The sequence below is a fragment of the Scyliorhinus torazame genome, chromosome 31 (assembly GCF_047496885.1).
Source record: "Scyliorhinus torazame isolate Kashiwa2021f chromosome 31, sScyTor2.1, whole genome shotgun sequence".
NCBI classification, from domain to species: domain Eukaryota; kingdom Metazoa; phylum Chordata; class Chondrichthyes; order Carcharhiniformes; family Scyliorhinidae; genus Scyliorhinus; species Scyliorhinus torazame.
In genome coordinates, this window is record NC_092737.1 from 2566343 (window position 1) to 2588615 (window position 22273).

Sequence of the window (22273 nt, forward strand, 5' to 3'; positions counted from 1 at the left end):
TGCTGCTGCAGTCTGTGGGCGTTCCGGGGCGGAGTGTAGATCATAGAACATAGAACAATACAGCGCAGCACAGGCCCTTCGGCCCACGATGTTGCACCGAAACAAAAGCCATCTAACCTACACTATGCCATTATCATCCATATGTTTATCCAATAAACTTTTAAATGCCCTCAATGTTGGCGAGTTCACTACTGTAGCAGGTAGGGCATTCCACGGCCTCACTACTCTTTGCGTAAAGAACCTACCTCTGACCTCTGTCCTATATCTATTACCCCTCAGTTTAAAGTTATGTCCCCTCGTGCCAGCCATATCCATCCGCGGGAGAAGGCTCTCACTGTCCACCCTATCCAACCCCCTGATCATTTTGTATGCCTCTATTAAGTCTCCTCTTAACCTTCTTCTCTCCAACGAAAACAACCTCAAGTCCATCAGCCTTTCCTCATAAGATTTTCCCTCCATACCAGGCAACATCCAGGTAAATCTCCTCTGCACCCGCTCCAAAGCCTCCACGCCCTTCCTATAATGCGGTGACCAGAACTGTACGCAATACTCCAAATGCGGCCGTACCAGAGTTCTGTACAGCTGCAACATGACCTCCCGACTCCGGAACTCAATCCCTCTACCAATAAAGGCCAACACTCCATAGGCCTTCTTCACAACCCTATCAACCTGGGTGGCAACTTTCAGGGATCTATGCACATGGACACCTAGATCTCTCTGCTCATCCACACTTTCAAGAACTTTACCATTAGCCAAATATTCCGCATTCCTGTTATTCCTTCCAAAGTGAATCACCTCACACTTCTCTACATTAAACTCCATTTGCCACCTCTCAGCCCAGCTCTGCAGCTTATCTATATCCCTCTGTAACCTGCTACATCCTTCCACACTATCGACAACACCACCGACTTTAGTATCGTCTGCAAATTTACTCACCCACCCTTCTGCGCCTTCCTCTAGGTCATTGATAAAAATGACAAACAGCAACGGCCCCAGAACAGATCCTTGTGGTACTCCACTTGGGACTGTACTCCATTTTGAACATTTCCCATCAACCACCACCCTCTGTCTTCTTTCAGCTAGCCAATTTCTGATCCACATCTCTAAATCACCCTCAATCCCCAGCCTCCGTATTTTTTGCAATAGCCTACCGTGGGGAACCTTATCAAACGCTTTGCTGAAATCCATATACACCACATCAACTGCTCTACCCTCGTCTACCTGTTCAGTCACCTTCTCAAAGAACTCAATAAGGTTTGTGAGGCATGACCTACCCTTCACAAAGCCATGCTGACTATCCCTGATCATATTATTCCTATCTAGATGATTATAAATCTTGTCTCTTATAATCCCCTCCAAGACTTTACCCACTACAGACGTGAGGCTCACCGGTCTATAGTTGCCGGGGTTGTCTCTGCTCCCCTTTTTGAACAAAGGGACCACATTTGCTGTCCTCCAGTCCTCTGGCACTATTCCTGTAGCCAATGATGACATAAAAATCAAAGCCAAAGGTCCAGCAATCTCTTCCCTGGCCTCCCAGAGAATCCTAGGATAAATCCCATCAGGTCCCGGGGACTTATCTATTTTCAGCCTGTCCAGAATTGCCAACACCTCTTCCCTACGTACCTCAATGCCATCTATTCTATTAGCCTGGGGCTCAGCATTCTCCTCCACAACATTATCTTTTTCCTGAGTGAATACTGATGAAAAACATTCATTTAGTATCTTGCCTATCTCTTCAGACTCCACACACAATTTCCCATCCCTGTCCTTGACTGGTCCTACTCTTTCCCTAGTCATTCGCTTATTCCTGACATACCTATAGAAAGCTTTTGGGTTTTCCTTGATCCTTCCTGCCAAATACTTCTCATGTCCCCTCGTTGCTCGTCTTAGCTCTCTCTTTAGATCCTTCCTCGCTACCTTGTAACTATCCATCGCCCCAACCAAAACTTCACACTTCATCTTCACATAGGCCTCCTTCTTCCTCTTAACAAGAGATTCCACTTCCTTGGTAAACCACGGTTCCCTCGCTCGACGCCTTCCTCCCTGTCTGACCGGTACATACTTATCAAGAACACGCAGTAGCTGATCCTTGAACAAGCCCCACTTATCCAGTGTGCCCAACACTTGCAGCCTACTTCTCCACCTTATCCCCCCCAAGTCATGTCTAATGGCATCATAATTGCCCTTCCCCCAGCTATAACTCTTGCCCTGCGGTGTATACTTATCCCTTTCCATCATTAACGTAAACGTCACCGAATTGTGGTCACTGTCCCCAAAGTGCTCTCCTACCTCCAAATCCAACACCTGGCCTGGTTCATTACCCAAAACCAAATCCAACGTGGCCTCGCCTCTTGTTGGCCTGTCAACATATTGTTTCAGGAAACCCTCCTGCACACACTGTACAAAAAACGACCCATCTATTGTACTCGAACTATATCTTTTCCAGTCAATATTTGGAAAGTTAAAGTCTCCCATAATAACTACCCTGTTACTTTCGCTCATATCCAGAATCATCTTCGCCATCCTTTCCTCTACATCCCTAGAACTATTAGGAGGCCTATAGAAAACTCCCAACAGGGTGACCTCTCCTTTCCTGTTTCTAACTTCAGCCCATACTACCTCGGAAGAAGAGTCCCCATCTAGCATCCTCTCCGCCACCGTAATACTGCTCTTGACTAGCAGCGCCACACCTCCCCCTCTTTTGCCTCCTTCTCTGAGCTTACTAAAACACCTAAACCCCGGAACCTGCAACATCCATTCCTGTCCCTGCTCTATCCATGTCTCCGAAATGGCCACAACATCGAAGTCCCAGGTACCAACCCATGCTGCCAGTTCCCCTACCTTGTTTCGTATACTCCTGGCATTGAAGTAGACACACTTCAAACCACCTACCTGAACACTGGCCCCCTCCTGCGACGTCAAATCTGTGCTCCTGACCTCTATACTCTCATTCTCCCCTCCTGCGACGTCAAATCTGTGCTCCTGACCTCTATACTCTCATTCTCCCTTACCCTAAAACTACAATCCAGGTTCCCATGCCCCTGCATTGGGGGTGGAGTCAGGGGCGAGTCCACGTCTGGGCTGGATGTGGTGGGGGTTGGTCTGGTCATGTTGGCTGTGGGCGGGGTGTGGTCTGCTGCGTCAAGCATGACGTGGTGGCCGTGGTTTGACTGGCCTCCATAAGCCTTTAGCTGGTTTATGTGAAACCATGCAGTCTGACCATTTGAGTATTTGATTTTATGTACCGATGGGCTTACTTTATCCGTAACGGAGTACGGACCCGAGTATTTCGGAGACAGAAATGTGCTGGGGTTATACACAGACAACATCACTTGTTGTCCTATATTATACTCCGTTGCATGTACTGCCTTATCAAAACAGGCCTTGCTCTGTTTCTTTTGGTGCCCAGTTTAACAGCGGCTGCTAACTGAGCCGTTTTTACATTCGCAACTAATTGCTCCACGGCTTTCTCGTGGGTGAGGGCCGTAACTTCAGGGCTGGTCAGGTCTAAACCTAACAAGTACTCTGTCCCTTTCATGGGGCGTCCGGTCATGAGGGTGTGCGGGGTGTAACCTGTGGAGGTGGAAACAGTGTTACGCAAAAACATCAGCGCAAAGGGGAGGACTGAATCCCAAGTGGTGTTGTTTTGCTGGACCATTTTTCAGAGGGTGGTTTTTAGGGTCCGATTCATGCGCTCCACTATACCACTCAACTGTGGGTGCTTTGCAATGTGAAAGTTTTGGGTTATGCCAAATATCGTGAGGACGTTCTGCATGACCCGTCCCGTAAAGTGAGAACCTTAGTCCGATTCAATACTGCGGGGAGTCCCCATCTTGTGAAGATGTGGTGGGTTAGGATCTTGGCTGTGGTTTTCGCGGTGTTGGTGCGGGCTGGAAATGCTTCCACCCACTTTGTAAAAGTGTCTATGACCACCAGAACATATTTATAGCCAGTCCTGCAAGGGGGCAATGGACCTATAAAATCGATCTGGAGGTTAGTCCAGGGGCCGTTAACGGGTCGGGTGTGGCTGAGTTGTGCCTTTTTGGCATATCTATCTGGGTTGTTCTGAGCGCAGATGAGGCAATTCTCAATGTAATGGGATACATCCTCTTTGAGATTTGGCCACCAACAAAGCTGTTTGAGGTGGGCTGCGGTGGGATCGATTCCCTGGTGTCCATGACCATCATGGAATAAACAGATTAATTGGTTCCTATCCTGCTTAGGAACTACATAAAGGGTGTCTTTTAACACCACACCATCATGTGTAGTCATCGTATTTCTGTACCTCTCGTATGAGGCTGGAAACTTCCCTTTCACGATCTCAGTGAGAGCGCTGTCCTGCTTCTGGGCCTCTACTAGATCCTCGATCCTAGTCTGCGTGACCTGAACTGCACTCACTGGCGCACTCACTGGGGCGCTTTCGGGGGGCTTCCAAAAGTACCCATGCCTGGATCCTGCCTTAGCCAGTGCGTCGGCTTTTACATTTCCAGGGGGGGAGGAGACGATGGTGGCTGCGGACTTTTATAGCCTGACCTTGGCTTTTTGCAAAATATGGCGGAGTAATGGGGCTGAGGGGAGGAATTTCCCATCCGCGGAAACAAATCCTCTTGTTCCCCAGAGGGGCAGAAACTCGGTGAAGCTGTTTCAAACGTACAGACTGTCTGAATATATGTCTGCTGGGCTGGGGAAGGAATCTGGGTGGTCTACAATGTAGGCGATGGCCGCAAGCTCTGCTGCCTGCGCGCCTAAGTGTCCGGGTAATTTTAATGCGATTTCCTCGAGGGCGCGTCCCTGCGCGTCCTCCACATAAATCCCGCAACCTGTTATGCGTTGCCCATCCAGGACTGTGGAAGATCCATCCACATAAATCCTAATGGGGTCACACGTGTCCGGGTGAGGGGGGCTCTGAGATGGAGTGGCTAGTTTTCTGGGGGTGTTTTAGCTATAAAGGGGCCTGTATTATGGTGGGGCGAGATGATTTCACACTCATGGGGGGTTCCGGGGTACTGTAAATTGTCCGCTAAGTATGTGTGAGTCTTTGTCCGTTTGACTGTGATGTCCCGTCCTTGTGAGAGAAGGGTCCACCCAGCAGCGCGGATTTGGCTGACGGTACCGTCTTTAAGTCGTCCGTCTAGTAAAAGTTGGGTGGGGGTGTGTTCGGTCAGAATGGTGATGGGGTTCAGTCCGGTAATGTATGAAAAGTACTGGACTGCCCAGAAAACTGCGAGCAGGTGCCTCTCACAGGCTGAAAATCCCTGCTCCACAGCATCTAAAATTCGGGTCTTAGCTGGTCGTGCCGTTCCTGCAGGAGCACGGCTGAAAGGGTGCGGTCGGTGCTAGCTACCTCTATAGCATAGGGGGAAAGCGGGTCTGGAACCTGTAGTGCGGGGGCTGCACTGAGTGCTCTTTTCAACGAGTCCACAGCATCCGTATGCTGCGGAAGCCATTCCCAGGGGGCTCCTTTCTTTAGGAGGTCTGAGAGGGGCGCTGCCTTGCTGGCGAAACCGTCAATGTGGTTTCGGCAGTAGCCAACCAGTCCTAAAAACGACCGGAGGGCTGAAACGTTCTGGGGAAGGGGCAGTTTAGCGATCGAGTCAATTCTTTTGTGCTCGATCTCGCGTTTACCGTGTGTGATAATAGTACCCAAATATACCACCTTTTCTTCCAATATCTGGGCCTTTTTGGGGTTTACTTTACATCCAATGGAATGTAACAATATAAGGAGTTCGGACAGAAGCTCAATGTGCTCTTCCTTTGTGTCTGTCTGCAGTAGTAGGCCGTCTACATACTGTACCAGACATTCGGGGCGAGAAAATTTCACTAGTCCATTTGCCAGCTGTCGGTGGAAAATGGAGGGGGAGTTGTGGAAGCCTTGTGGCAGGCATGTCCACGTGTACTGCTGCGCTCGGAAAGTGAAGGCAAATTTGTACTGGCACGCCCTTGCCAATGGAATGGACCAGAATCCATTACTGACGTCCAAAACCGTGAAATATCGGGCATGGAGTCCCTGTTTGAGCATGGTCTCGGGACTTGTTGCAGCGGTGGGGGCTGCTACGGGGGTGACTTTATTGAGCTCCCGATAATCAATGGTCAAGCGCCATGATCCGTCGGGCTTTCTCACTGGCCAAATCGGGGCATTATTAGTTGAGGCTACCGATCTTAGGACGCCCCGCTCTAATAAGCTTTCTATAACCTTTAGGATTTCTCCCTCTGCTTCTAGGGGGAATCCGTACTGTTTCTGGGGTCTAGGGTCCGGTCCTGTTACTTGTACGGAGCCAGTCATCCGTCCACAGTCGTGCTTGTGGGTCGCGAATGTTGCCCTGTTCTTTTGCAGGACTGCTCTAACCTGCTTGTCCGTGCTAAACGTGGTGGGGTTGAACCAAAACTCGCCTACTGCGCTAATTTTGTTCATATAGTCCCCAATGTTGAGCGTTGCGGGGGCTCTAGCGGATTTCGCCATCTTCCAGACACACTGGTTGACTGGATCGAAAGAGAGGTGGTGGGAATTCATGAAGTCGATTCCCAAAATGTGTTCTGCTGTTTGGGGCAGGTCGACTAAAACTACGGGGTGTTTTGTGTTAATGGTTCCGATTTGGATGGGTGCAGGGGCTGTGATGTGTCCCTGCTGTGAGTGGCCTGTGAAGCCGCTGAGGGTGTTAGTGGCTGTAGTGGGCCACGTGTCCTGACAAAGGGTGGAGGAATTTAAGTTGGTTGCGGGACCCTCCTGTGTCCCAAAGAAACTCTATAGGCTGTCCCCTAATTTTCGCTGCGACTACGGGTCGTCCTGACCTGTCACAAAGGGTATCACAGACCCAACTGGAGGAGCCTGTACACCGTCAGTCCGTACTGGTCAAGTCTGTCTGATCCGACCGGGTGCTAACGCTGTGTATGGGCTCTGCCTTTTTCTTACTGAGAGTGCCTGTCTGTTGGGCTCTTGGTGGCTTTTTAGGGGCATTGCATTCTTTGGCAAAATGTCCCAACTGTCCGCAGTTGTAGCATTCTTGCAGTTTTGCTGGGGGGGGGCTGCTCTTTCCCTCGTTTACCCAGGCGGGGTTGTGAAGAGTGGTTCTTACTGCCTGTACGTCTGCGGCGGCTTGCTTTTCCTCGGGGGTTTTAGCGGCAGGTTTATTGTGAGCAGACAGTTCCCAAACGCGGGACAATCTTTTTACCACCCACTTCTCATTATGAGCCTCCTCCGAGGGGTCATAATTACTACAGGCATTCTGTCCTGCTTCTGTGGCATGGGATATAAGGGTGCGGGTCCATTTGGCCATATTGTCTGCGGACAAATGCGCACGGTCTACGTTTCCGAAAACGGCTTCAAAGTGAATCCACAAGCGTCCTGCGAACGCTGTGGGGTGTTCAGACTTTGTCTGTCTGCACTTATTTAGGCCATCCACGGGGTCACCCCGGTTATACCCGATCGCATCCAGGATCGCGGTATGCATTTCTGCAAGGGTGCCTCCTCCTACGTTCTGTGGGTCGGGAAGGGCTGCTGCTACCGATGGGTCTAAACTTAGAACCATGAGCTTTACATGCTCTCTCTCATCCAGGCCGTACATAGTCGCCTGGTGTTTGACGGTGGCAAAGAAATGGTGTGGGTGTGAAGCGGGGAGGAACGGTGTGATTTTTGCACATGCGTCCCGTAATTGGGTCACTGTGAGTGGGGTGGAATATAGGAATTCCGCCTCGTCCGATGTGGCTGTGCGGTGGGTTGTTACAGGGTTTATCGGAGCCTGAACTACCTGCTGTGAGGGGGTGGGGGTGCTTTTCTCCTTTGGGGCTTTCCCTGCGCACATGTTCCCTGAACATATCTCTGCGCTGTCTCCTGTTCTAAACTTTCCCCAAAGGTTTCTTGGAATCCCTTTTGGACAGAAAGCGGTGATTGCAGGTCTGCAATTTGCTTCCGGCACTTCGCATGGTCTAAGGTACTCTGCCTTTGTTCCGTAGTTGCAGCGTGGAGCGCTCTCAAGGCTGCCTTGAGATCACTACATTGCTTCTGGAGCGTCTCCACCTGCTTCTCTGTCTCTTTCTTTACCAGGACTTCACGCTGCGTGTCCTGATAAGCCTTTTCGTACTGGGACTGGAAACTACTCAAATGCGCCAGACAAGACTGGTGACCCCATTTGGCGTCAGCCACCTCTTCGTCCTTTGCTACTAATTTACGCCTTAGTTCCAGATTCTCTTTCTCCACCTCGCATACATCGACTTTACTCATCCGATGTATGCCCTCTACTTCTTTGCGGAGCGTCCTGACAACCTCCTTTGTGCCTCGCAATTGTGCCAGAGAGGACACAATTGCCATCGGCTTGTGCGCTTTTGCTAAGCTCTTCTTATGGATTTCACTCATGTTCTCCCACCAAGTATGCCCTATACTTCCGGGACCTGAGTCGTCATTACTGCAGAAATGATCCCACATGGGCCATCCTTTGCCCTTGAGATATTTCCGAATCTCCTCCCCAAATGGGACACTGTCCCACTCTACTGCTGCTGGTCGCTGCGACCGCAAATTCTTCGGGATTCATGAGGCGTTGCAGTGCCTGCATTGCCTGCATGGCCATCTCTCCTATCTGCTTGTTTTGGTCGAATTTGGAACAGGGGGCTAAGGTGGTGTCGTAGATGCGGGTACGGCTTGCGCTAATTTCCGAAAATACAGACTTCCGACAGTTTTGACGCAACAAAAATCTATCAGTTTTACCTTATAGCCCTGTTAGTTACACATGCATACACACACTTCCGAATTATGAATTATTAATCAGAAACGCTTGAACACTTGTGGTTTTTTGTTTCCAATTGGATTCTAATTCAAAATTTCTTGGGTTCTCCCGGAGTGGTTTTCCACTTCTAGATCGGGTCCCGGCGGAGTCGCCAATTATGTTGCTCTTATTAGCCTTAGTTTTATTAGCTCTAATTCTGTCACCTTTGCTCACGAGTCGCCAGGTATCTTTCTGATACCGCCACGTGGTTCAAGCTCGAGTTATGATTAATAAGACAGCACACCGCTTAGTAAGATTGAAATCAACGGTCATTTATTATGTACAGCAATAAATACTTACACAATAATCCTACTTTCTATATCACTACCTACCACTACTGGCCAATACTTAACTTTTGGGAAGGGCCCACCAGGTCAGGGAAACGAATGGCTTATCGAATTGGGTCTGGCCTGCGGGATTCAAAAGGCTTACAGGTCGATGGCTAGGAGTCTCTATCGGGTAGCGATCGCTGGAGTCAAACTTACGGTTGCTGGTTGATGGTTCTTGCGAAGGTTGCGAGCAGGAGAAGAAGGGAGAGAAGGGTCGATCTGAACTTGGCCCCTATCTTTATAGGGCCCAGGGGCTTCCCGCCTCTCGGGGCGGCCCTTGACCCTGAGTCCCAAGTGATTGGACTTGTTCCCAATCACTGGGTTCGATACGTCCAATAACGGGGCGATTCCCCAATCGGGGAGTGGTCATTCACCTGTCTTTGTTTCGGCCACTGCTGGCGCCGAGAGGTCTGGCCCGGCATTCAATTGCTAATATGTTGCAATTGTTCCCGGGGATAGCCGATTAAACTGCAGATGTCTGGGTTGATGTGCTGCTAATGGTCGCAGGTATCGATCTGGGCCGACTTCCCCCGAGCCGAATACGCTATTCTGTCTGCAGCTGTCCGTTTGTGCCCTGGTGGCTGCTTTTCCCATCAGCCTTTTCGGTTAGCCATTTTAAATCGGGTTTTGGCCAAATTAATCGGGAATCAGCCATTTTAGGTGGCTACAACTCTGCTGCTGATATCCTAACTTTCACCACCCCATTCACACATAATCCCCGATGTTTTCTGACGCCCATTAGCTCCAGGACAGGCACAGCTACAAATTCCAAATTCTCATCGTTGGGTTCAAATCCTCACTCCTCCCTAACTTATCAACAGAGGAACAAGAGAAGGCCATTCAACCCCTTGAGCCTGTCCTACCATTCAATGAGATTGTGGCCGAACTGCATATCTATGCCTTTGGCCCATTTCCCTTAATATATTTGCTTAGCAGAGTGGCATGTGGTGCAGTGGTTAGCGATGCTGTCTGCAGCGCTGAGGACCTAACCCTAACCCTAACCCTAACCATAACCACAAGCCTAACCCTAACCACAAGCCTAACCCTAACCCGGAATCCTAACCCTAACCACAAGCCATAAGACCATAAGACATAGGAGTGGAAGTAAGGCCATTCGGCCCATCGAGTCCACTCCACCATTCAATCATGGCCAATTTCAACTCCATTTACCCGCTCTCTCTCCATAGCCCTTAATTCCTCGAGAAATGAAGAATTTATCAACTTCTGTCTTAAAGACACTCAACGTCCCGGCCTCCATCGCCCTCTGTGGCAATGAATTCCACAGACCCACCACTCTCTGGCTGAAGAAATTTCTCCTCATCTCTGTTCCAAAGTGACTCCCTTTTATTCTAAGGCTGTGCCCCCGGGTCCTAGTCTCTCCTGTTAATGGAAACAACTTCCCTACATCCACCCTATCTAAGCCATTCATTATCTTGTAAGTTTCTATTAGATCTCCCCTCAACCTCCTAAACTCCAATGAATATAATCCCAGGATCCTCAGACGTTCATCGTATGTTAGGCCTACCATTCCTGGGATCATCCGTGTGAATCTCCGCTGGACCCGCTCCAGTACCAGTATGTCCTTCCTGAGGTGTGGGGCCCAAAATTGCTCACAGTATTCTAAAACCCTAACCCTAACCATAAGCCTAACCCTAACCACAAGCCTAACCCAAACCCTAACCCTAACCCTAAGCCTAATCACAAACCTAACCCTAACCACAAGTCTAACCCTAACCCTAAGCCTAATCACAAACCTAACCCTAACCACAAACCTAACCCTAACCCATCCCTAACCCTAAAACCCTAACTATTGCAAATCTATCCCTCTGGATTTACTCTAACTCTAACATTAACCCTAATCCTAACCCCAACCCTAACCCTAACTCTAACCCTAACCCCAACTCTAACCCCAACTCTAACCCCAACCCTAACCCCAACCCTAACCCTAACCCCAACTCTAACCCCAACTCTAACCCCAACTCTAACCCCAACCCCAACCCCAACCTTTACCCTGACCGTTTACATGTCCCTTTCCAACTGCATGTCTGTTTTCAAATGAAGATAATTTGATTAATATTTTGTGTGCTTACTTTTGGAGTTCAGCCCATCCTTCAAGGTATCTTTCAAGTAAAATATCTTCATTCTTTGTCACACAATCCTGGAAAGCTATGTGAACGTGTTTGATTTGGAACTTGCTGCTGTCACACTTCTCTCTGTCATTTTTATCCACAGAATTCACTGACTCTGAAGCATCCGTGAGCTATTTCCAAACATCAAAAACACAAGAAATAACAATTAAAATCGAGTTAATTGTCCTTAATACATGACAGCTCCTGTAGTGTATTATCCATGACAATATATTCCTGCCCTTTCTCCTCATCGTCCCAGTAGCACTACTACTGTCTAACTCTTCTGTGGGTCTTCTGTAGCCTACTGCGTCCAACTCACTGTTATAGATACACTCACATTGATGTGACTTGTACAGTCAATGTTCCCAAGTCACTTAGCCCTGTATCTTACAATGTGAATGAAAAGATTAATCACTAGATTTTATATAGCTTCCTCCATGATGATGGGATGTGCATGTTTCACAGTCTCTCTCAAAGTGTAATCCATTTGTGATGTAACCACTGCAACTATTCTGAGTATACTAACTTCTTACAAGAGAAATTATTGAATTTACTGGTGTTCTCCAGAATAATGAGAGAACTTTTCTGCTCTTTGAAAAGTATTTTGGGATTTCTGAGAGTGCAAAAAGATTTGATTCAATGTTTCATTAAAAATATAGAAGGGTGTGTCACGTGGATTCCGTAGGATCTATAGTGAGGCCTCAAATTTTCATCCTTTTGTTAAGTAGGACGTTGCTGTATATGTCAATAATTTGGATGAATGAATAGAATAAAATAAGAATATATCCAAATTTGTTGAAGACTCTAAATTAGGAAGGACAGTGAGTTGTATATATGAGAGCAGACAATTGCAAAGGGACATTTGAAAAGGATTCATCCGATTATTATTTTCATAATGACCCACTAGTGGCTATGGAGAACCAATGGGATTTATGTCTCCATGCATACAGGCACAGAAAGTCGCCAAAAAGGCTAAATCACTATTGGAATTTGTGTTAAGGAGGCTGGAATTTAGAGAATTGGGGACCCTATGCTACAGCTTTAGAAGCCACAGGAAACATATCAGTGACCACTGATCAATTCTGGACACACTATCTCAGGGAGGGAACATTGCCCCAATTTCCAATTCTGGACACACTATCTCAGGGAGGAAACATTGCCCCAATTTCTAATTCTGGACACACTATCTCAGGGAGGAAACATTGCCCCCAATTTCTAATTCTGGACACACTATCTCAGGGAGGAGACATTGCCCCAATTTCTAATTCTGGACACACTATCTCAAGGAGGAAACATTGTCCCAATTTCTAATTCTGGACACACTATCTCAGGGAGGAAACATTGCCCCAATTTCTAATTCTGGACACACTATCTCAGGGAGGAAACATTGCCCCCAATTTCTAATTTTGGCACACTATCTCAGGGAGGAGACATTGCCCCAATTTCTAATTCTGGACACACTATCTCAAGGAGGAAACATTGTCCCAATTTCTAATTCTGGACACACTATCTCAGGGAGGAAACATTACCCCCAATTTCTAATTGCCCCAAGACATCATCCGTTTGTTTACCTCTTGATAATTTTAAAAACCTCTGTTAAGTCCAGAGAAAATAACGCAACCAGTAATGATGGGTTCAATTTGATATAAGTTTTAAACTTTCTTTTAAACCATGCACCTGGTTGGCTCAGTGGTTAGCACTGCTGTCTCACAGTGCCAGGGACCCGGGTTAATACTGCTGTCTCACAGTGCCAGGGACCCGGGTTAATACTGCTGTCTCACGGTGCCAGGGACCCGGGTTAATATTGCTGTCTCACAGTGCCAGGGACCCGGGTTAACACTGCTGTCTCACAGTGCCAGGGACCCGGGTTAACACTACTGTCTCACAGTGCCAGGGACCCGGGTTAACACTGCTGTCTCACAGTGCCAGGGACCCGGGTTAACACTGCTCTCTCACAGTGCCAGGGACCCGGGTTAATACTGCAGTCTCGCAGTGCCAGGGACCTGTGTTAACACTGCTGTCTCACAGTGCCAAGGACCCGGGTTAACACTGCTGTCTCGCAGAGCAAGGGACCCGGGTTAACACTGCTGCCTCACAGTGCCAGGGACCCAGGTTAACATTGCTGTCTCACAGAGCAAGGGACCCGGGTTAACACTGCTGCCTCAGAGTGCCAGGGACCCGGGTTAACGCTGCTGCCTCACAGAGCCAGGGACCCGGGTTAACACTGTTTTCTCACAGTGCCTGGGACCCGCGTTAACACTGCTGCATAACAGAGCAAGGGACCCAGGTTAACACTGTTGCCTCACAGCGCCAGGGACTCGGGTTAACACTGCTGTCTCACAGCGTCAGGGTCCCGGGTTAGCACTGCTGCCTCAGAGTGCCAGGGACCCGGGTTAACGCTGCTGCCTCAGAGTGCCAGGGACCCGGGTTAACACTGCTGTCTCACAGTGCCAGGGACCCGGGTTAACACTGCTGTCTCACAGTGCCAGGGACCCGGGTTAACACTGCTGTCTCACAGAGCCAGAGACCCGGGTTAACACTGCTGTCTCACAGTGCCTGGGACCCGCGTTAACACTGCTGCATAACAGAGCAAGGGACCCGGGTTAACACTGCTGTCTCACAGTGCCAGGGACCCAGGTTAACACTGCTGTCTCACAGTGCCAGGGATCCTGGTTAACACTGCTGTCTCACAGTGCCAGGGACCTGGGTTAACACTGCTGTCTCACAGTGCCAGGGAACCGGGGTTAACACTGCTGTCTCACAGTGCCAGGGACCCGGGTTAACACTGCTGTCTCACAGTGCCAGGGACCCGGGTTAACTCTGCTGTCTCACAGTGCCAGGGACCTGCGTTAACACTGCTGTCTCACAGTGCCAGGGACCTGCGTTAACACTGCTGTCTCACAGTGCCAGGGACCTGGGTTAACACTGCTGTCTCACAGTGCCAGGGACCCGGGTTAACACTGCTGTCTGACAGTGCCAGGGACCCGGGTTAACACTGCTGCCTCACAGTGCCAGGCACCCGGGTTAACACTGCTGTCTGACAGTGCCAGGGACCCGGGTTAACACTGCTGTCTCACAGTGCCAGGGACCGGGTTAACACTGCTGTCTCACAGTGCCAGGGACCCGGGTTAACACTGCTGTCTGACAGTGCCAGGGACCCGGGTTAACACTGCTGCCTCACAGTGCCAGGGACCCGGGTTAACACTGCTGTCTCACAGAGCCAGGGCTCCGGGTTAACACTGCTGTCTCACAGTGCCAGGGACCCGGGTTAACACTGCTGTCTCACAGTGCCAGGGACCCGGGTTAACACTGCTGTCTCACAGTGCCAGGGACCCGGGTTAACTCTGCTGTCTCACAGTGCCAGGGACCTGCGTTAACATTGCTGTCTCACAGTGTCAGGGACCCGGGTTAACTCTGCTGTCTCACAGTGTCAGGGACCTGGGTTAACACTGCTGTCTCTAGATGTGGTCTAATCAAGGTTCTATTTAAGTTTAATGTTACAATTTTCTAATTTATTCCATTCCATTAGGAATGAACTCAGGTGATGTAGATTGGTTCAGTGAATGGCAAATATCTGGCCAGTGGAGTATCAGGAGGGCAAATGTGAAATTGTCCGAACAGTTTTAATTTGCCTACCCACCTTCGATGTGGCACCGTTGGACAGGCTGGACCTGTATCTGCTGGAGTTCAGAAGAATGCGAGGCCACCTGATTGAAACGTGTGAGATCCTGAGGGGTATTGACGGGGTGGGTGAGGACAGGGTGTTTCCTTTTGTGGGAGAATCGAGAACTCGGGTGTTACTGTTTAAAAAGAAGGAGCTGCTGATTTAATCCAGAGATGGGAATATTTTTCTCTGAGAGGAGTGTGAGTGTCTGGAACCCTAACCCTAACCCTAACCCTAATTTGGTGTGAGTGTCTGGAACCCTAACCCTAACCCTAACGCTAATTTGGTGTGAATGTCTGGAACCCTAACCCTAACCCTAACCCTAATTTGGTGTCCGGAACCCTAACCCTAACCCTAATTTGGTGTGAGTGTCTGGAACCCTAACCCTAACCCTAATTTGGTGTCTGGAACCCTAACCCTAACCCTAACCCTAATCTAACCCTAATTTGGTGTGAGTCTCTGGAACTGCAAAAGGCGGTGGAAGCAGAATGTTGGAATATTCTTGGGGCAGAGGTAAATAAACAGATGCCGACATTGGGAGCAGGGGTTTGACATTATTCAGGTAGCTTGTCTCACCTTGTTTCGGTGATGCTCCTTTTCCTCGTTTTCAGTCCCTGATTCCTGAGCGTTTAACTGGTGAAATTGGGCTGCGGGAAATAGTAAAACACTGAAAATAATTGTACATTGATTTCTGGGTATAACTGATGTGAGGTGAGCACTGCTTCCTGTGGCCGAAACCCATATTTCATCTCCCATTATGTTAAAGGAGTGACGCTGGAATAAATTAAACGCCGCCGATACCTCAGCTTTCACTCTATAAAAGGGCCATGTTTGATGAGACGTATCAGCTCAGTTTTCGACAAACTATAGCAGTAAGTAACTGGCAACAAAGACTCTGAAAGTTAACAGAAACCGTCATGTACAGAACAATTTTCATCACGACATCTGTACTGCGGTTTGGGGGCTGGTTAACTTCGTTGGCTGGCTGCTGTTTAGTGATGCAGAGCAACGCCAACAGCACGGGTTCAATTCCTGTACCAGCTGATCCATGAAGGCCCTTCTCAACCTGGCCTGAGATGTGGTGACCCTCAGGTTAAACCACCACCAGTCGGCTCTCTCAGGGACTATGGTGACTTTCAGTTTTATTTCACTGCAGTCAGACCTATTTCATTTTTTTAAATATAAATTTAGAGTACCCAATTATTTTTTTCCAACTAAGGGGCAATTTAGCGTGGCCAATCCACCTACGCTGCACATTTTTGGGTTGTGGGGGCGAAACCCACGCAGACACGGGGAGAATGTGCAAATTCCACACGGGCAGTGACCCAGAGCCGGGATCGAACCTGGGACCTCAGCGCCATAGTCCGAGTGCTAACCACTGCGCCACATGCCGTCCTAGAGAGACCAATTTCTAACACCTCAAACACTATTGCAAACTCTATTTCCAACCCTTTCACTAAACCATGCCGACTGACCCTAACCCTAACCCTAATCCTGACCCCTCACTCTAATCCCTAACCCTTCACTCTAATCCCTAACCCTAACCCCAACCCTAACCCTAACCCCAACCCTAACCCTAACACCAACCCGAACCCTAACTCTAACCCCTCACTCGAATCCCTAACCCGAACCCTAACCCTAACCCTAACCCTAAACCTAACCCTAAACCCTAACCCCTAACCCTTCACTCTAATCCCTAACTTTAACCCTAACCCTAATTTGCTGACTGTTCTTAACCCGAACCCGAACCCTAACCCCTCACTCTAATCCCTAACCCTAACCACCACTCTAATCCCTAACTTTAACCCTAATCCCTCACTCTAATCCCTAACCCTAAACCCAACCCCAACCCCAACCCTAACACGAACCCTAACCCTAAACCCTAACCCTAACCCTCACTCTAATCCCTAACCTAACCCTAATCCACACTCTAATCCCTAACCCTAACCCCTCACTCTAATCCCTAACCCTAACCCTAACCCTAACCCTAACCCTAACCCTAACCTAACCCTAATCCACACTCTAATCCCTAACCCTAACCGTAACCCCTCACTCTAATCCCTAACCCTAACCCTAACCCCCACTCTAATCCCTAACCCTAACCCTAACCCCCACTCTAATCCCTAACCCTAACCCTAACCCCTCACTCTAATCCCTAACCCTAACCCTAACCCCCACTCTAATCCCTAACCCTAACCCCTCACTCTAATCCCTAACCCTAACCCCTCACTCTAATCCCTAACCCTAACCCCTCACTCTCCCTAACCCTAACCCTAACCCCCACTCTAATCCCTAACCCTAAACCTAACCCCTCATTCTAATCCCTAACCCTAACCCCTCACTCTAATCCCTAACCCTAACCCTAACCCTAACCCTAACCCTAACCCTAATCCCTAACCCTAACCCCCAATCTAATCCCTAACCCTAACCCTAAAGACTCACTCTAATCCCTAACCTGAACCCTAACCCTAAACCTAACCCTAACCCCTCACTCTAAACCCTAACCCTAAACCTAACCCCTCACTCTAATCCCTAACCCTAACCCCCACTCTAATCCCTAACCTTAACCCTAATCCCTCACTCTAATCCCTAACCCTAACCCCAACCCCAACCCCAACCCCAACCCTAACCCTAACCCTAACCCTAAACCCTAACCCTAACCCCTCACTCTAATCCCTAACCCTAATTTGCTGACTAACCCTAACCCTAACCCTAACCCTAACCCTAACTCTAATCCCTAACCTAACCCTAACCCACACTCTAATCCCTAACCCTAACCGTAACCCCTCACTCTAATCCCTAACCCTAACCCTAACCCCTCACTCTAATCCCTAACCTAACCCTAACCCACACTCTAATCCCTAACCCTAACCGTAACCCCTCACTCTAATCCCTAACCCTAACCCTAACCCCCACTCTAATCCCTAACCCTAACCCCCACTCTAATCCCTAACCCTAACCCTAACCCCTCACTCTAATCCCTAACCCTAACCCTAACCCTAACCCTAACCCTAACCCTAACCCCCACTCTAATCCCTAACCCTAACCCCCACTCTAATCCCTAACCCTAACCCTAACCCCTCACTCTAATCCCTAACCCTAACCCTAACCCTAACCCTAACCCTAACCCTAACCCTAATCCCTAACCCTAACCCCCACTCTAATCCCTAACCTAACCCTAACCCCCACTCTAATCCCTAACCCTAACCCTAACCCCTCACTCTAATCCCTAACCCTAACCCCCACTCTAATCCCTAACCCTAACCCTAACCCCTCACTCTAATCCCTAACCCTAACCCCCACTCTAATCCCTAACCCTAACCCTAACCCCCACTCTAATCCCTAACCCTAACCCCCACTCTAATCCCTAACCCTAACCCTAACCCCCACTCTAATCCCTAACCCTAACCCCCACTCTAATCCCTAACCCTAACCCCTCACTCTAATCCCTAACCCTAACCCCTCACTCTAATCCCTAACCCTAACCCTAACCCCCACTCTAATCCCTAACCCTAACCCTAACCCCTCACTCTAATCCCTAACCCTAACCCCCACTCTAATCCCTAACCCTAACCCTAACCCCTCACTCTAATCCCTAACCCTAACCCTAACCCCCACTCTAATCCATAACCCTAACCCTAACCCCTCACTCTAATCCCTAACCCTAACCCCTCACTCTAATCCCTAACCCTAACCCCTCACTCTAATCCCTAACCCTAACCCTAACTCCTCACTCTCCCTAACCTTAACCCTAACCCCTCACTCTCCCTAACCTTAACCCTAAGGCCTCACTCTAATCCCTAACCCTAACCCTCACCCTAACCCCCACTCTAATCCCTAACCCTAACCCTAACCGTAACCCCCACTCTAATCCATAACCCTAACCCTAACCCCTCACTCTAATCCCTAACCCTAACCCTAACCCCTCACTCTAATCCCTAACCCTAACCCCTCACTCTAATCCCTAACCCTAACCCCTCACTCTAATCCCTAACCCTAACCCTAACCCCCACTCTAATCCATAACCCTAACCCTAAGGCCTCACTCTAATCCCTAACCCTAACCCCCACTCTAATCCCTAACCTTAACCCTAATCCCTCACTCTAATCCCTAACCCTAACCCTCACCCTAACCCCCACTCTAATCCCTAACCCTAAACCTAACCCCTCACTCTAATCCCTAACCCTAATCCTAACGACTCACTCTAATCCCTAACCCTAAACCTAACCCCTCACTCTAATCCCTAACCCTAATCCTAACGACTCACTCTAATCCCTAACCCTAAACCTAACCCCTCACTCTAATCCCTAACCCTAATCCTAACCCCTCACTCTAATCCCTAAACCTAACCCCCACTTTAATCCCTAACCCTAACGACTCACTCTAATCCCTAACCCTAACCCTAATCCTAACCTAACCCTAACCCTGACCACAACGCTAACCCTAACCCAACCCCAAACCCTAGCTGACTGGCTAACTAATCCTAACTCAAACCTTTAATCAATTTATTGACTGGATAAATGTATCCATTCGGTTTACATTCAGCTTCACTGATACTGTCCTGTCCATTCCCACTTATTCCCAGCTCCCTGGATAAACTCCCACTTATTCCCAGCTCCATGAATAAACTCCCAGTTATTCCCAGCTCCCTGGATAAACATCCAGTTTTTCCCCAGCTCTGTGGATAAACTCCCAGTTATTCCCCAGCTCCGTGGATAAACTCCCAGTTATTCCCCAACTCCCTGGACAAACTCCCAGTTATTCCCAGCTCCTTGGACAAACTCCCAGTTGTTCCCCAGCTCTCTGGACGAACTCCCACTTATTCCCAGCTCCCTGGATAACTCCCAGTTATTCCCAGCTCCATGGATAAACTCCCAATTATTCCCCAGGTCCCTGGATAAACTCCCAGTTATTCCCAGCTCTCTGGATAAACACCCAGTTATTCCCCAGGTCCCTGGATAAACTCCCAGTTATTCCCAGCTCCCTGGATAAACTCCCAGTTATTCCCAAGTCCCTGGATAAACTCCCAGTTATTCCCAGCTCCCTGGATCAACAACCAATTATTCTCCAGGTCTCTGGATAAACTCCCAGTTATTCCCCAGGTCACTGGATAAACTCCCAGTTATTCCCTAGCTCCCTGGATAAACTCCCAGTTATTCCCAGCTGCCTGGATAAACTCCCAGTTATTCCCCAGAGCCCTACACAAACTCCCAGTTATTCCCAGCTCCCTGGATAAACTCCCAGTTATTCCCAGATCCCTGGATAAACTCCCAGTTATTCCCCAGATCCCTAGACAAACTCCCAGTTATTCCCCAGCTCCCTGGACAAACTCCCAGTTATTCCCAGCTCCCTGGATAAACTCCCAGTTATTCGCCAGCTCCCTGGACAAACTCCCAGTTATTCCCAGCTCCCTGGATAATCTCCCAGTTATTCCCCAGGTCCCAGGATAAACTCCCAGTTATTCCCCAGGTCCCTGGATAAACTCCCAATTATTCACAGCTCCCTGGATAAACTCCCAGTTATTCCCAGCCCCCTGGATAAACTCCCAGTTATTCCTCAGATTCCTGGATAAACTCCCAATTATTCCCCAGATCCCTGGCTAAACTCCCAATTGTTCCCCAGATCCCTGGATAAACTCCCAGTTATTCCCCAGGTCCCTGGATAAACTCCCAGTTATTCCCCAGATCCCTACACAAACTCCCAGTTATTCCCAGCTCCCTGGATAAACACTCAGTTATTCCCCAGGTCCCTGGATAAACTCCCAGTTATTCCCAGATCCCTGGATAAACACCCAGTTATTCCCCAGGTCCCTGGATAAACTCCCAGTTATTCCCAGATCCCTGGATAAACACCCAGTTATTCCCCCGGTCCCTGGATAAACTCCCAGTTATTCCCAGCTCCCTGGATAAACACCCAATTATTCCCTAGGTCTCTGGATAAACTCCCAGTTATTCCCAGCTCCCTGGATAAACACCCAATTATTCCCTAGGTCTCTGGATAAACTCCCAGTTATTCCCCAGGTCACTGGATAAACACCAAGTTATTCCCTAGCTGCCTGGATAATCTCCCAGTTATTCCCAGCTGCCTGGATAAACTCCCAGTTATTCCCAGCTCCCTGGACAAACTCCCAGTTATTCCCAGCTCCCTGGACAAACTCCCAGTTATTCCGCAGTTCCCTAGTCAAACTCCCAGTTATTCCCCAGATCCCTGGATAAACTGCCAGTTATTCCCCAGTTCCCTGGATAAACTCCCAATTATTCCCCAGATCCCTGGATAAACTCCCAGTTATTCCCCAGGTCCCTGGATACACTCCCACTTATTCCCAGCTCCCTGGATAAACTCCCAGTGATTTCCAGCTCCGTGTATAAACTCCCAGTTATTCCCAGCTCCCTGGATACACTCCCAGTTATGTTACTGTGGAGATCAGTGTGATTTGATTGACTGATCCAGGATGGGCTTTCCCATAATCTGGGACATCAGGCTTGCCAGGAATTTCATTAACCACCCAGACAGCATTGTGCTGCTTTTAACTGTCAATGTCAGTGATCGTCAACAACACCGAGTTCCTGGTAACATCGCCATGAAGCAACAGGCAGATGGCATTAACGCTCAGCCACCATTTAACCTGTACTCTGATCATCCTTTCTACTTACGGAGGTTAAAGTTTGTTAAATAGATAAGCAGGAGGAGAAGGCCGACCGCAAATGGCAACAACCTAAGGATCCGCCCTTTGCTGCTGGTCAGTCCCTCCATTGTGTGGAGATTTCTCGAAAACATATCAGGTTTGCAGACTTAATGGACTCTCAGGCCGTGTTCCATCTTCTCACTGGCTGCGAACAGAGGTCTCATTGACAGCACTCAGTAAAGCTTTTGTTTCGTCTTGTGAAATGTTTATTCAGCAGTGGCCCTGTCACAGTAAACAAAGAGATTCCAAAGTACCAGCTCCCTCCTGGCAATCTCGTCGTCAACGCATTCAAATTTTAAAAGGGAAATGTGTGGCCGCAACTTTACATCGAATTCTGTGGAAACCCCTCTGTGGTTTCGCAGTTACTCAGAATTAAACGCTGCTCATTCAATAAAGGCAAGTATTGTAGATGCGACATCGGAAATAAACACACATTTGGAACTTCTTCATAGTGCAACTTAACGGATAGACAGACAGGTGTGGAGTGACCGGCAGGTGTGAGTGACAGACAGGTGCGAGTGACAGGCCCCCCCCCCCCCCCGGTGATCTAACCGCCCCCCCAGTGACCTAACCGCCTCCCACCCCCCCCCCCCCCCCCGGTGATCTAACCGCCCCCCCCCCCCGTGATCTAACCGTGTGTGTGTCCCCGGTGATATCTCCCCCCCCCCCCCCCCCGGTGATCTAACCCCGTGTTCCCACCCCCCAGT

General features: G+C 49.1%; 1 protein-coding gene across 1 annotated transcript in view; it reads right to left on the bottom strand.

The window, feature by feature from the left end:
- LOC140404613 (ceramide-1-phosphate transfer protein-like) overlaps positions 1–21988 on the bottom strand; it is a 31508-nt gene extending 9520 nt beyond the window's left edge. The window contains exons 1-3 of the mRNA XM_072493215.1: positions 21535–21988; positions 15458–15528; positions 11179–11348 (exon numbers count right to left, since the gene is read on the bottom strand). Coding sequence (XP_072349316.1) covers positions 11179–11348; positions 15458–15528; positions 21535–21658 — 365 coding nt within the window. The 5' untranslated portion in view covers positions 21659–21988. The remainder of the gene's footprint in view (positions 1–11178; positions 11349–15457; positions 15529–21534) is intronic.
- Positions 21989–22273: the final 285 nt, after the last annotated feature.